At 42.5% G+C, this 13,058-nt stretch overlaps 1 protein-coding gene across 3 annotated transcripts in view; it reads left to right on the forward strand.

Moving 5' to 3' along the window:
• The window catches only part of VPS54 (VPS54 subunit of GARP complex), a 50,320-nt gene extending 37,361 nt beyond the window's left edge, over positions 1-12,959 (forward strand). The window contains exons 20-25 of one of the 3 annotated variants that reach the window (XM_054061424.1): positions 3,163-3,250; positions 4,840-4,961; positions 5,073-5,153; positions 8,678-8,785; positions 9,712-9,806; positions 11,750-12,959. In XM_054061424.1, coding sequence (XP_053917399.1) covers positions 3,163-3,250; positions 4,840-4,961; positions 5,073-5,153; positions 8,678-8,785; positions 9,712-9,806; positions 11,750-11,855 — 600 coding nt within the window. In that variant the 3' untranslated portion in view covers positions 11,856-12,959. Of the gene's footprint in view, positions 1-3,162; positions 3,251-4,839; positions 4,962-5,072; positions 5,154-8,677; positions 8,786-9,711; positions 9,807-11,749 lie in introns of those variants that run through there. The other 2 variants (XM_009556522.2, XR_008448978.1) reach the window with 2 other exon arrangements.
• The last annotated feature ends 99 nt before the right edge of the window (positions 12,960-13,058 follow it).

The following is a 13,058-nucleotide window of genomic DNA, read 5'->3' on the forward strand; positions in this document are numbered from 1 at the left end:
AGGGCTTTAAAGGTGCAATTTGTTGTGTGAATTAACTTCAAGAAGACCATCTTTCCTCTGAATCACCTGGAATATTGGAAATCCCACCTAGTGGTGTTTGTAAAAGCTGCCTGTTCTTCAGGCTCTGTGTAGGATTAATGCTGCTGTAGAAAAAGCAATTTGATCCCAGATGCCACTCAGATATATATATACACACATTTGGGAAGGAAGCAAGTCCCTTAGATTTTAAAAGTCAGTAGAGGTATAGTCAGTAGAAGCATGAAAAATAGAATGGCTTGAAGCTTCTCTTGTAAAATGCAAAGTTGATAAAAGAACGGGACCTTTTTTGTCATTTATTTCTCAGTAGAGAAGAGGGCAGCTGGTAAAGCAGATACTGCAATGTAATACAAGTAAATAGTAATAAAAGGATCACACAAATGTGCCTTAGAACTGTCATATATATATATATATGATCCAAAGTCTAGCAGGCAATTTAATTCAAGATTCTCAGTTGTCTTTGCCCACAAAGTTTATGTTGGGTATTACAGTTCTGAACATAAGCACAATCAATAAAAGACGAAAAGGTTCTTCTCTCCGTAAGTATATTTTACATAAGATGGAGGACAGGAAACACACCCTAGGAGATGGATCTTTAAAGAATATTCTTGTTGGTAGTTTGTATGTGATTAACCCCGTGCAGGAACACTCTTCCCTGCATTCATCATTCAGATTCATCCAAAAGCCTTCCTCTGCAGAAGCACTATCCAAGGCACCTCACTCATTCTGGGACTGGGGATGCCCCTCTTCACCTCACATTCTCCAACTGCTGCTTCACTCAAGTCTTGCAGCACCTTTCACAGGCAGACATAATAGCAGCAGATGTTTCAGACTGGATCAAATTTGCATCTCTGAGTTTCTTCTCTCTCCCTGTCATGTCTTGTTTTAGGTCTCTGTCATTTGTGCTTTATTCCTTGGTATTCAAACATCATGGGCAGTTTAATTCATTGTATTTCCTATCTTGGCAGTAAGGTGACATCAGTTGGAGGGATGGCAAGACCAGGTAGTTAATTTATTATGCTTCCAACAAAAAAAGAGCCAGTCAGGGTGTCCTTGTGAGTCACTACACTTCTTGTTTCACTGCAGTCAATTGACTGCTAGCCAATTTTGAAGGCAGTGAGAGCTAGTCTTTAGTGTGATGGAAGCTGCAAAGTGTTCCCAGGTAATGAAATTCCAGGCCATGTTGGACTCTGGCTGCAACCAGAGTGAAATAATACCTGTGCTTGAACAAAACCACAGTGATAATAACTGGACTTGTTTCCCTAGTGCAGACACGAGGAGGCTAACAGCCACAGTGCCAGTACGCACAAATGCTTTCCTCCAAGCAGTCACAAGGAGGGGGTATTGCTCTTTTGATGTTTCAGGCGTGCTACTCCCTTGCAGCTTTGTCTGCAACAGGCCATCTGGTAACAGTGATATCTACGAAAGGCAAGAGGAGAGTACAAGTGTTCATCATCCTTCATAGAGTGTTTTTAATGGTCTGGCATGCAGTCAATGAGTTGGCGCCAACCTGAGCTAAATACATCAGAGCAGCTCAGGCTGTGTAGGATATATCTGGTTTTGGCTCAGTGTATCTACTTCTGAAGTCCACCAGGAGGCACAAGGAAAGGTCTTGCATTCCAGGAGGAGATTAGGTGAATGTCAGACAGTTTCAGATCCTGACTTCTGTCAGAGTGCAGAGAGTAGTCTGCGCCTCTCTTGGATTGAGGGCCACATGTAGCTATGATTTTGTTGTGTTACGAGGTCTGAGTTGCTTTTCTGGCCCCAGATACACCACTCCTGGCAGCCCACAGTGGGTGGGTGGTGTTCACAGTATATTTCTGCTCTGCCACAGTGGTCACTCCAGGCGATAAACCAGAAAAATGGTTTCCTCTTTTTACTGAAGGAAGATTGAATGTTTTAAGTTTATTCTTGCATTATTATGAAGCAAGACCTGAGACCTTTGAAGGATTTCCTCTGTGCTCTAGAGACTGGGTGCAGGGCACCCTTGTCACAATTCCTTGTGAATCTGTCTTGCAAGTGAAAGGATCAGCTGCCTCTGTAGGTCTTAGCTCCTGCTTTTGACCGCTCTGTCAACTGGAAAGTACTGTTCAAATGTGAGCCCTGGGACTTCTGCCCTCCATTCAAAGCAGGAACTGGGGACAACAGCAATGGCTTCTAAATCTCTGCTGCATCACCTGAGCCAGTCTAGAATATCTATTGTCTCAAGCTGGGTGGTGGAGCAGAACTCCAAAATAAGACAGAATATGCTAACAGGAACTGTCTTACTGTCCAGAGACCTTGCTGGCCTGTGTGCATTTAATGATTTCTTTTCCCCTGTATCCAAGTTAAGAAGATCAAGTCACGAGTTATCCACTATACCTAGAATTCTTACAGAATTGTTTTTTTAACATGACTTAACATCTTCTGTGCATCATTTCTTAGTCTTGGTATTTTATGGTGTTACAAATACAGATTCGGCCACCTCAGCAGCAGTGAATTTCAGTGCTTTCAAGTTTTCTTTACCATCAGCAGTGGGGAAGGTCTAGAGCCAGAGCAGAAAACTTATTCTTTTGATGTTTTTCTTTCTGATATTACACTTATCTACTCAGCAAAACTAGTGAGATCCTTATCCTTCACTCTGTTCAAGGCCCTGGTTTGATCAGTTTGTTTTATCAATTTCTAGTACAAAGCTGTTCTTGTGTACAGCTTTAAAAGTAACGCTGAGCATATTTAGTCTGCTGCAAGTCTGACTTGCTACTTTTCTTTCCCACTGAGAGAAGACTCACCCAGAGGTCTCGGAAGCAGAAATTAGTCCCTTAATTGAAATCACTGAGTAGCTAACTGTATTTTTAATAGCAGAATTTGTTTCTCTTTGCTGAAATGCTGTCTTAAGTACTTTAGCGTAAGCTGAGTCAAAAAATACTATGAGCCAGTAGCTACTGAGTGTGGTGAAAAAGTTCCTTTTGTCTAACTAAGCAAGTCGTGGACTCCTCAGTAGTAAAGAGTATGTGAAACTCTGGTACTGGCCTTCATAATAACCTGTTTAATCTTGCGGAATTCTGCTGGTGATATTTCTAAACTGTGGCTATTTGTAGTTGTTAGAAGAGTCAACATGCATTTTCCTTATCTTTTTCTTTCTCACAGTATTTCAACTCTAGAAGTTGCCAGCTAGTACTTGGAGCTGGTGCATTACAAGTTGTTGGTTTGAAAACAATCACCACCAAAAACCTAGGTATGTATTGCTGTATTTAAAATGGAAAAGCTTGTTCTCCTGTCTCTTAAAAATAAGAAACAAACACAAAAAAACCCCTAAACATTTACGATAAGCGTGTTTGTATTGTGCTTCTGTGCATGGAACACAGAGGATGATAAGACCTTGCTGGTTAGAAGGAAGAGCATGTATAAAAACTTGTGAATTGTCTGCTAAAGGGGTGCACTAAAATCCATCAAATTCCTTTGCTGTCTACTGAATCACTTTAAATGTAAAGCTTCATAGTGTTACATGATAGAAGCATAAAAATAACTATACAGGCTTGCAAGTTTTCCACAAGTGTTTTGATTGCAGGAATGTGTAGTTACTTTTTCAGCAGTGACTGTGGCATGCTTGGGAGCTGCTTAGTGTTCAAATCTTGAGACTGGAGGTATGTAGGTAGAGGAATGCAGCCAAATCCCTGTCTCTCCATGCATTTTGCTGAGCTGTGCTGTCCCATCTGCCCCGTGGTGCTGTATTTTGTAATGCTGTGTCCACACACAGCTCCTGTGGGTTATAACCACGTGTCAGTAATGCATGAAATTATTTCTGTGAGTGGCTCTGGATGAAACAGTCTTTATGTGGCTGAGTGTCCTGGCACAGTCAGGTAACTCAGGGCTCTGTCTCCATGTGCTGAATCCAAACTATGATTTGGGCTTCAGTTTCTCATTTTTAGTGTGCAGCTATTTAGCTCAGTTGCCAGCCCCAGGTTACCTGCCTGAACTGCTTTAGCTGATCTGAAAAGCTGGGGAGAACTAAGTGCTCAGTTCCATGCTGCAGGGAAGTCTGACGTGTTACTCGAGACCCTCAGTTTTAAACTGTCTCCTTAAATTAAGAGCCTTTGGTTGATGGTTTGGAGCAGATGTTTGAACTTCAGTTGCCATGTTTCGGGGGGTTCTGACTACTAGTCTGCATTTCTCCTCTTTTAAAAGATAATAGCTTGAGGAGGATGGATTGAGATGATTCCCTGCGAGGAGCTGTGTTGGAGCAAACACCAGTGAGGAGAGAAAAGCTGGGTCATATCTTTGCTCCAGAGTGCTTGGCCAACGTGGTGACCATTCCGGCAACGCTGTGTGTCCTGCTGCTGGCTCAGGCTCTGTTGGGCATAGGAGAAGCTCAGGTTTTGGAATCCTGCCGGTACTGCAGGCAGGAGCAGGCTCCAGGCAGCTCAGCACTGGCAGGGCAGGTTGTTTATGTACACATCCTGCAGAAGAAATATTGATGCTTTGAGAATGTGGCTGCTGAGGTTAGGTAGCTGATGAGTCAGGTTTTTCGAGAGATCTCCGATGTCTGCCTGTGCTCAGGGCTCAAACTTAAAACCTTTTGTAAAATTAGTCCCTTGTCCTGTATCTTAGAGCAGTTGAGTGTGCATAGCCAGGTACTAGTCTGGCATCTTCATTGGATGGGGATTCACAGTGGAAGCAAATGCCTACCTCCTTTTCCAAAAAATAAATAGAAAGCTTGTTAAATTGTCCTGTCTGTTATTTATGATATACAGTCTATACAAAATGATTCTTCCTGTGTAATAATTAAGTTATTTTTCTTTCCCTCTCTCACTTTTGGATTTACAGCCCTTTCTTCACGTTGCCTACAGCTAATTGTACACTACATTCCTATTATCAGGGCTCATTTTGAAGCTCGACTGCAGCCGAAGCAGTTTAGCATGCTCAGGCATTTTGACCACATTACAAAGGTAATTCTTTTGGCATTTCCTAATTAAAAGCGAAGTTCTGTTTTTCAGCTGTACTCCGAAGAATATGAATGCCATTAGATAGTAAATAAAACCTGCTTTCTTCCATTACAGGATTATCACGACCACATAGCTGAAATTTCAGCAAAGCTCGTTGCCATAATGGATAGCTTATTTGACAAACTATTATCCAAGGTAATGATTTATGGAAATAATTATACATTCTCTAAATTGTAATTGGAGTCTCATTGTATACAGTCTGAACATTTCTAATGGAGTCTTAAGCTTTCCTAATCAGGAGTTGTTTGAACTTCTTTAAACTGTATAAATACAGAGCTCTGTGCTCTACTTTGTGAATGGGTTTCGTCTTAACATTTGCCACCTGGGTGTCATTTGCCTTCATCCCTACAAAAAATTGTTTGTTTACTTCTTCAGAAGTAACCGAATTGCTTTGGCTGGCACAGATGCTCTGGTGTTTAGAAACTGAAGTGCTCTGCTGCCCTCAGTACTTTCATCCACTGACAGCTCTTGTTTGCAGTCAGGCTGAGCCAGTTCCCATTTCCTGCTCTTCCCAATGGTGCCTCTTTGGAAACAGGGAGCATGTAATTTCCTGCAGCTGAGGAAACAGCAAAAACTGCTGAGGAGGAAGAGTTATTGGAGAGGAAGGACCAGCCTATCTATTGGGCTGCAGGCCTGGGGACTAGAGGTCTGCACTTAGCAGGCCCTGCTGTGTAGTAATGTTAATAGCTATCCCATGATGTGCTCTTTGTGTGTGTTTTCAAACACGCGTTGGTGGAACATGTTGGTCCAGGACTGGATTTGCTCACTCTGACTTACCTCATGGCAAGAGACACTGAGACTGCCCCAAGCTGGTATCTCGTGGGCCCACCCATCCGATAAAGTACATGAGGTTTTAAAACGTAGTATTGTACTTTGAATCTTAAGTCTTTTAAATAAGGAAACAAAAGAAGCTCTTTCGTAAGGGGAAAAAAAGCTAACTGGTTTGATTGGCCTGGGCCAGCCTCTTCCTTGTAGGAGCTCCTACGAAGCACAGAATGACCTGGTGGAGCACAGGTTGGGGACAGGCTAATAGGTGCCACAGTGGGGCAGGTGTAACAGGCAGCATTTCTGTCTTCCTTGCTGTTTCTGTCATTTTATTGTTTGTTTTATGTTGTGCTTTTTTTCCCCCATCTGTTTCTTTGGGCTAGTAAATAGTGTTGCGTAAACTTACGGGGAAGAAAACCCAAAGCATTTTTAAGTTAGGATTCCCTGCCTCCTGTTGCATTTACACTTGGACATCTTTGTGCCCTTTTCTGAAGATCAAATAGCAGTCTGCTTCTTTGGGGTTTTTTTTTCCCCTAAAAAAATACATGTTCTGTGAGGTAGCATGGCTTTTTGGTCACTTTGCCTCTTGTCTCTTGAAAATAAAAGACAAATGGAAGAATTTAGGTTATTGACACTAAACAAGGTAGCACACAACAAACCAGTAACACAGTTTGTTATTGATGGTAGTTTCTAAGCATCCATCTCTTACTGTCCTTCCATCTTTACTACCCATTCTCCTCTTGGGAGCTGGTACAAGGCATAAACTGAGAATATTCCTGTCCTTTAAAGCTCCTAAAGCCTTGAGTAAGAGTGCCTGGCTTACATGAATGCAACCATAGGGCAAAGGAGAAAAGGAGACGAGACCGTGTGTTGACTTGCCTCCATTCCTAACATACCCCATAATTTGGCTCATCTTCTTTCTGGAACAGTGAAATCTTGGCACTGAAGGCTGTGAAGAATGTAAAAACAGGGAATTTGCAAATGAGCATGTCAGTATGTTCTTTATTTTATTGTTTCAGTTAGCCTAAATATTCAGCCTTGTGGATGAAGTGGTCACCTGCTTTGAAGAGTGTAAATCTGATTGAGTAAGCAAGCGAGTTTCATAGCATTGCCTGTCCAGCATTCTTTAAAAAGAAAGATTGCACAGTCTAGAAACCTGCTGTACACAGGTTTTGGTCCTGTAGCTGGTACAGTGACCTGGTAGTCGGGTAATGTGGACAAGTTACTTTTGCATTTCTAGGCTCTGTTTCTCTCTAGAAGCTCTGTGGAACAGGAGATGTCTTCACACAGTGCTGCCACGATGTGGCTGTGTGTTTAGCAGGGCATTTCACAGCAGCACATACAGTTCCCAGCATTCACTTTGACTGGGAAATGAAACAGGGAGATGAATCAGGAACAGGGGTATTTAACAGCTGTGATTAACAAGTGAAAAATGTGCAGGTCTTTTAAAAGGGATAAATGTTAGTGGAAAAAATCCAGTGTGAGTTCTTAGCTTCTCATGGAGTGTGCTGTCTTGTGACTGTTGGGACAGAAGAGCGGTAAATTTTTGTCTGATCTCTCATGATATTACACGCCTTAGCTGGAGATAAAAATGGTCAGCACCTTGCAGGGTGCTGACCTATTTCTATTCTCCTATTTCTTTCTGGTGCTGTTGCTTTTCTCCTGTCATGATGAAGAGTTTGATTTGTCTGTAGTCATGCAAGAGCCATCGCTGTACTTTGCTGGTTCACTTTGGCTTTACAGCATACTGGTAAATGTAAACCATTCGTTGCCCAGCTCTCATGTCCCAAGGCGCAGTCCCGTGTGGCAGCAGGGCTCCTGGAGCCATCAGCACTGGCTTTCTGCTGTTTCTCCTGTTAGAATTAGGTCATCAGTTTGGCTTTTCCATAAAGGTTTCTCAAAATTCCCCATTTCTTTTTTCAAGCTCTGCTCTCTTTCACAATTTAGGGTAGGGTAAGAGGGAGCATCTGCTCCCCTGTGTGTAAATAATTTAGTTACAATGATCCAGATCCTCCACTGAATTGTGTAAGGTACTGCGGGGAAGTATCACCCCATAAACCAATGTTTAATCCAGGCCTGTACTTGCACAGTTTTTCCACTGGGAACTGAAGAGCTGTCTTTGCTGTTCCTGGAACAGTTTATCAAAGTGCTTCTGAAATCACATTCAGATCTTCCCTGTCTGGGGTAGGGACATAAGGATTTTGTTCCCTTTGTAGCAGATCTCTTGCCATTTTGATAGTTTCTGTTTTCCTGAATCTCAGTCACTGGGAGAAAGGACATTTTCTACTTTTTCTAAGGTGTTTCTGCTATGTTTTTGTGAGCCAATATTGATTTTTTGGGAGCTTCCATTTCTTTATGCTTTTCTTTCCTTGTTTCTTCAGAAATTTGGATGTGTGTGGTCTTAGAGAAACAGTTTTCTCTCGTGAAATACTTGAGGGACATAGACATCAGTGGTAGAACTGCTTGTGTGTCATTGACCTGTGCAGATCTGAAGGAGAGGGCCAGGTAGCAGGCCACACAACATGCGTCTATGGTACAGAGATTCTCTCTGCATCTGATATTCAGAGGGTGATGGAAACCACCAAAAAGTAACAAGCAAAGAGAAGTGATTCAAACTAACAAAGAAGAATAGATGAGGTTGGGAATTCCACAGATTTCATACCGATTGGAATGTTAGTGTTTGCTTATAAAGCAAGAAGTGCTAAAAGATTGTATGGTGCAAGGCCCTGGTTGAATCGGGTCATGCCCAGCCACCATTTTAATTTATGATATGCTAAATGAACTTTAATTCATGATGTCATTAGCAATGCAAGGCTTCGGATGGCTGCTGGAAATTCTCTGTAAACTGTTTTAAGGTGACAGAAAGGAGTAACTGGTTTTGTTTTTATTTCCAGTATGAGGTGAAAGCTCCTGTTCCTTCAGCATGCTTCAGGAATATCTGCAAGCAAATGGCAAAGATGCATGAAGCTATATATGATCTCCTTCCTGAGGAGCAAACTCAGGTGAATGTTATTTTTGAGGTTCATGTAACACCTCCCTTGCAAATGCATGTGAACTCAGTAACAAGAGAGACTTCTGCTTTATCTGGGAGGGGGGGAATTCCTTTTTGAGTCTTTGCGAAACCCACACATTAAAGGGGTTGGCAGCAGTCACGCAGATGGCTCAGTCTGAAGTGCAGTAAGTGTTTGGATGTGCAGGGAGAATGATGAGACTCACAAAAAGAACTGACTGATTCCAGCATTTTAAGCTGCATTTGAATGTCTAGATAGGTGGATCTTTAACTCAGGAAGTAGTGCTGAAATGCTACACAACTGGCAACACTTTGGGGCTCAAGTACAGCCCTTTTAGGGCTTGTAGTCTTCTGTAATGCTGCTCAAAGTTATTGGCTTCTGAAGGTCCCTAAATGTCTTATGCAGCCAGATTGTACCAGATGTGCTGTTTCAGTATTTTGCTGCAGTTACTTCTACTGCAGAGTTGTAAATCAAAGGACAGGAAGGACTGATACATACAGTCACTGAATGCACTAAGTTGTAGTTTCTCTTTTGCACTAAATAAAGTGGTCCCTTCAAACTTCTTATCACTTTCTCTTGGAAAAAATGGCTTGAACTGGTTATAGTACAGTAAAAATTCGTTATCTTCAAGCCTTAATATAAGTTGCTAGATGCCTCAGACAACAGGGAAGAAAAAATCATGCTCCAAAGAATGTGTCCTCAAAAGTGCAACACCTAACAAATAAGTGAGGGTGTGTGCTCTCCTGTCTGTTGCATGTTGTATGTGGCCAGAAGGACTGGCAAAGGGAAAGTTACAGGAATTGCAGAAATAAAACGGAAAGTTAGTGATTTAAGGTGCTGGCACTGCATTTCTTCTCTGTAGGCAGTGATGCAAGTCGGGGGATGGGTCCTTACTCAGGTTCTGTGGTTTCTTCTAGATGTTGTTTTTAAGAATTAACGCAAGCTACAAACTTCACCTGAAGAGGCAGCTGGCCCACCTAAATGTAGTCAATGATGGAGGACCTCTGAATGGGTATGTTTGGGCACTTTCAGTTTTACTGCTTAATTTAAATAAGCAGGCTTTGCCTTCTGTGAGAAAGCTGTGATTGCAGAATGCAGCCACCGTTCATGTTTTTGTGTGTCCCACTTGGAGCTTTCTTACAGTTAAAGGACATGGCTTGTGCTGTTCCCTAGTAACTAGGAATGCAGCCAGCTTAGTTGTAGATGGAGAGTTGGGCATTGTCCTACTAGAAACCTGCTGCAGGTTTCCTCAGCTTGCAGATTGCCTTTTCTCCTTTTCTGTGACAGCAGCCACAGTTTAATTCGCAAGAATTTGGTGATTCATGAAGCAGTTTTGAAACATGGATGATGACTCATGACGCTAGCAAAGTAAAAATAGGAAAAAAGTGGTATTTCATGTGTGCAATGGGCAACTTCTGTGCAGAAGTTTTTACAGCAGAACTAGGTTTGAAACAGATGATGCTCAGAGAGCTTTTCCTCTCTTCCTGCCCCAGCCCAACCCTCTGTCACCAAGACTGGTCTGTAGCACCTCTGCCTTGCATCCCACACCTCCCAGGGGAGCACACAGCCACCTGCAGGCTGAACCCTGTTCTAAGCTGGATTGTACCGTGAAACAGTGGGGTTTGTAATCAGTGACCTAGGGGTGTTTATTTGCAGTGTAGTAAGGGTGAAATTCGGTCAGCCTACCCACTGATGAGAAAGAATTGTCTTAGGTTGTAGAAGCCAGATAAGGAACTTTGTGTGGGAACAAAGAAGAGTTTTGTTCCCATCTAGTTTATTCTTGTCCTGTTTAAGCTTGTTCATCCTTGTACTCTGTGAAAGAGTTCATCTGAAATGGTTTGCTGTACTTGTGTATTCACCAGATAATGCCAAGCCACCTTTGGAACTTGCTAAGGTATTTTTAAGCCAACAAGCTTACTGAACAGCAGCCCCACATGAAATGTGTGTCCCAGAGTGTGTTCGGGAGGGTTTTACACTGGGGTTTCCAGTTCTAAACAATGTGCTGCGCTGTCTTCATCCTGCTGTCTTGGTTTTGTTCGATGCTTGTGGTTGGATGGCCTAAACGGATGCCCGTTTGACAGGAGGGTCAGGGTGGGTGTTTGCGGTGCTGTGCTGATGCTGTGATTCCCAGCGCACTCATCCTTACTGTCAGAGCTTCCAGCTGCAGCGCTGCCCCGAGTCCCTTTCTGTTGTGGCAGCAGTTACTTACGTCAGAACGTGTCAGCTCTCTAGCAGTGTCGTCAGGGCCTTTTTGGAAGAGAAACGTCAAGCACTGAATTTCACTTGCTGATTTTCCAGCAGGCTGTCTTCACTGACCTAGTTTTGAACATGCTTTTGTGATCCTTATCCTGTTTTAAACTGTTTCTGTAATCGTAGAATTACAGAATCCTGATGGATGTAATCCTGATGGATGTTTTTGTGAAATTACAACTTTATGCCTGCATCTTGCTGCTTTCTAACTGGAAACCACCATGATCCCAATATATTTCAGCAAATGGGTGGATTTTAAGTCTCTGTGACCTGTTGTAAACAATATAATCAGTTTGCTATTTGGTTGCTTTTACATAAACCTAGAATATGGAAGTTAATGCGGCAGTAATTAATATTATAAGTTGCAATGGAATCGAGGGTTAAGTCTGGCTAAGCCTGGGATTACAGCAAGAGAACAGAAGTTTTAGATGCCTAATTCCTGCTAAACTCGTCGTTTGATCTCCCTTCCCTGTAACTAGTTTTACACCTAGCAGTAATCATGTTATGTATGACTGCTGCTGTAAAATAAACCACAGCTGTAGCATTGAGTTTTAAATTGATACTTAAAATACCTAATCCAGGCGCAGTATTCAAACATGTCTCATTGTAACTGTGTGCCCAAGTCATGAACAAACCCTGGCTGTGTCTGCTTACTCTGTGTGACTGTGACAGGCTCAGGTGCTAATCTTGTGTCTTTTACCGCAGACTGGTCACTTCAGATGTAGCTTTTTACACTGGAAACCTCCGAGCTCTGAAAGGCCTTAACAACCTAGACCTAAACATGGCTGAAATCTGGGAGCAGAAGAGGTGATGAGCCACTGGGAGCAGTCACTTGGCTCTGACAACAGACCGACTTTCTTCTAAGCAGCACGATGACTGTGAGGCGAATACTTAAGACCAGAGTCCAAGAAAGGAGACTATTGATAGTCGGAAAACTAGACTCAGAGTGAGCTGCAGGGAGTGATCTTTTCAGTGTCCTTCAGCAAGAAACAAGTGATCAGCTGTCTGTGCAATGTTTTTTCGTTCTCTCTGGAAACAGACTCAGGTTTCTTTGGACCAAATCCAAAAGAACTCATAGCTGTAACACAGCTGTAGTTGTCTAGAATGCTCTGTATATCTTTATATTAAAAAGATGCTTTGCATTTCTTCTAGTGCAATGAAATCCATATGGTGTCCCACCTTATTTAATGATGGTACAATATAAAAATCTTGCAGTTGGAACTCTGTAGAAAATGTTTTTCTCTATGAAACTATGCTGTTCTAAAATTTATTTTTTTACAGAACTTTATATAAATAAATGTCTTTTGCTTGCATTTAGGGTTCAGCTTTGTTAGGGAGCAGTCCTGTTTCAGGGGAGTTCTCACAGCTTGGCTCTAAGCTGCCTTTCTGAGGATCTGATTTTCTAATAAGCTGTCCGTTCATGGAAGCATTACCTACAGCACTGAGCTGCCGAAGGGTAAGCCGGAGCAGCAACAACATAACTGTGGGCTTCTGGTGGAACATGTGAAGGTGGTGAAAAGGCTAGTGTGGGGATGGGTCCCTGCAGCTCCATAACCCTGGCCATGGCATAGCCGCAGACAGCAGGGTAAGGACAGGGCCTGCTTCAGGACTGTGCCACCTGCTCCACAGCTCTAAAGACACACAGCAGTCTGCATAAAGACAGAGGATGCAGAAAATGGGACAAGGAGAATTCTAAAGTTTTTAGGCTGCTTATAGAAGGTTACACCATTAAGGAGGGGGCGTTTATTGAAGAGGTTTTTTTACTACTACCTTTTAAGACTGGACACTGCCAGTACTAAGGAAAAGTGCCTGTGTATTTCATCTCACACCTCTTTACCTTACCCTAGTCTGAGTGCCTAACCCTGTGACAATGATGTATGATGGAATGGTCTCCAAGCCTGTGACAATGATGTATGATGGAATGGTCTCCAAGTGTGTGTGTGCCTATGGTTTCTTCAGACAGGCATGCTTAGCTGTTAGCATAACAGATGTCATTATTTGTCAGTCAAAATAA

Source organism: Cuculus canorus, chromosome 3, assembly GCF_017976375.1.
Source record: "Cuculus canorus isolate bCucCan1 chromosome 3, bCucCan1.pri, whole genome shotgun sequence".
Classification (NCBI taxonomy): Eukaryota; Metazoa; Chordata; class Aves; order Cuculiformes; family Cuculidae; genus Cuculus; species Cuculus canorus.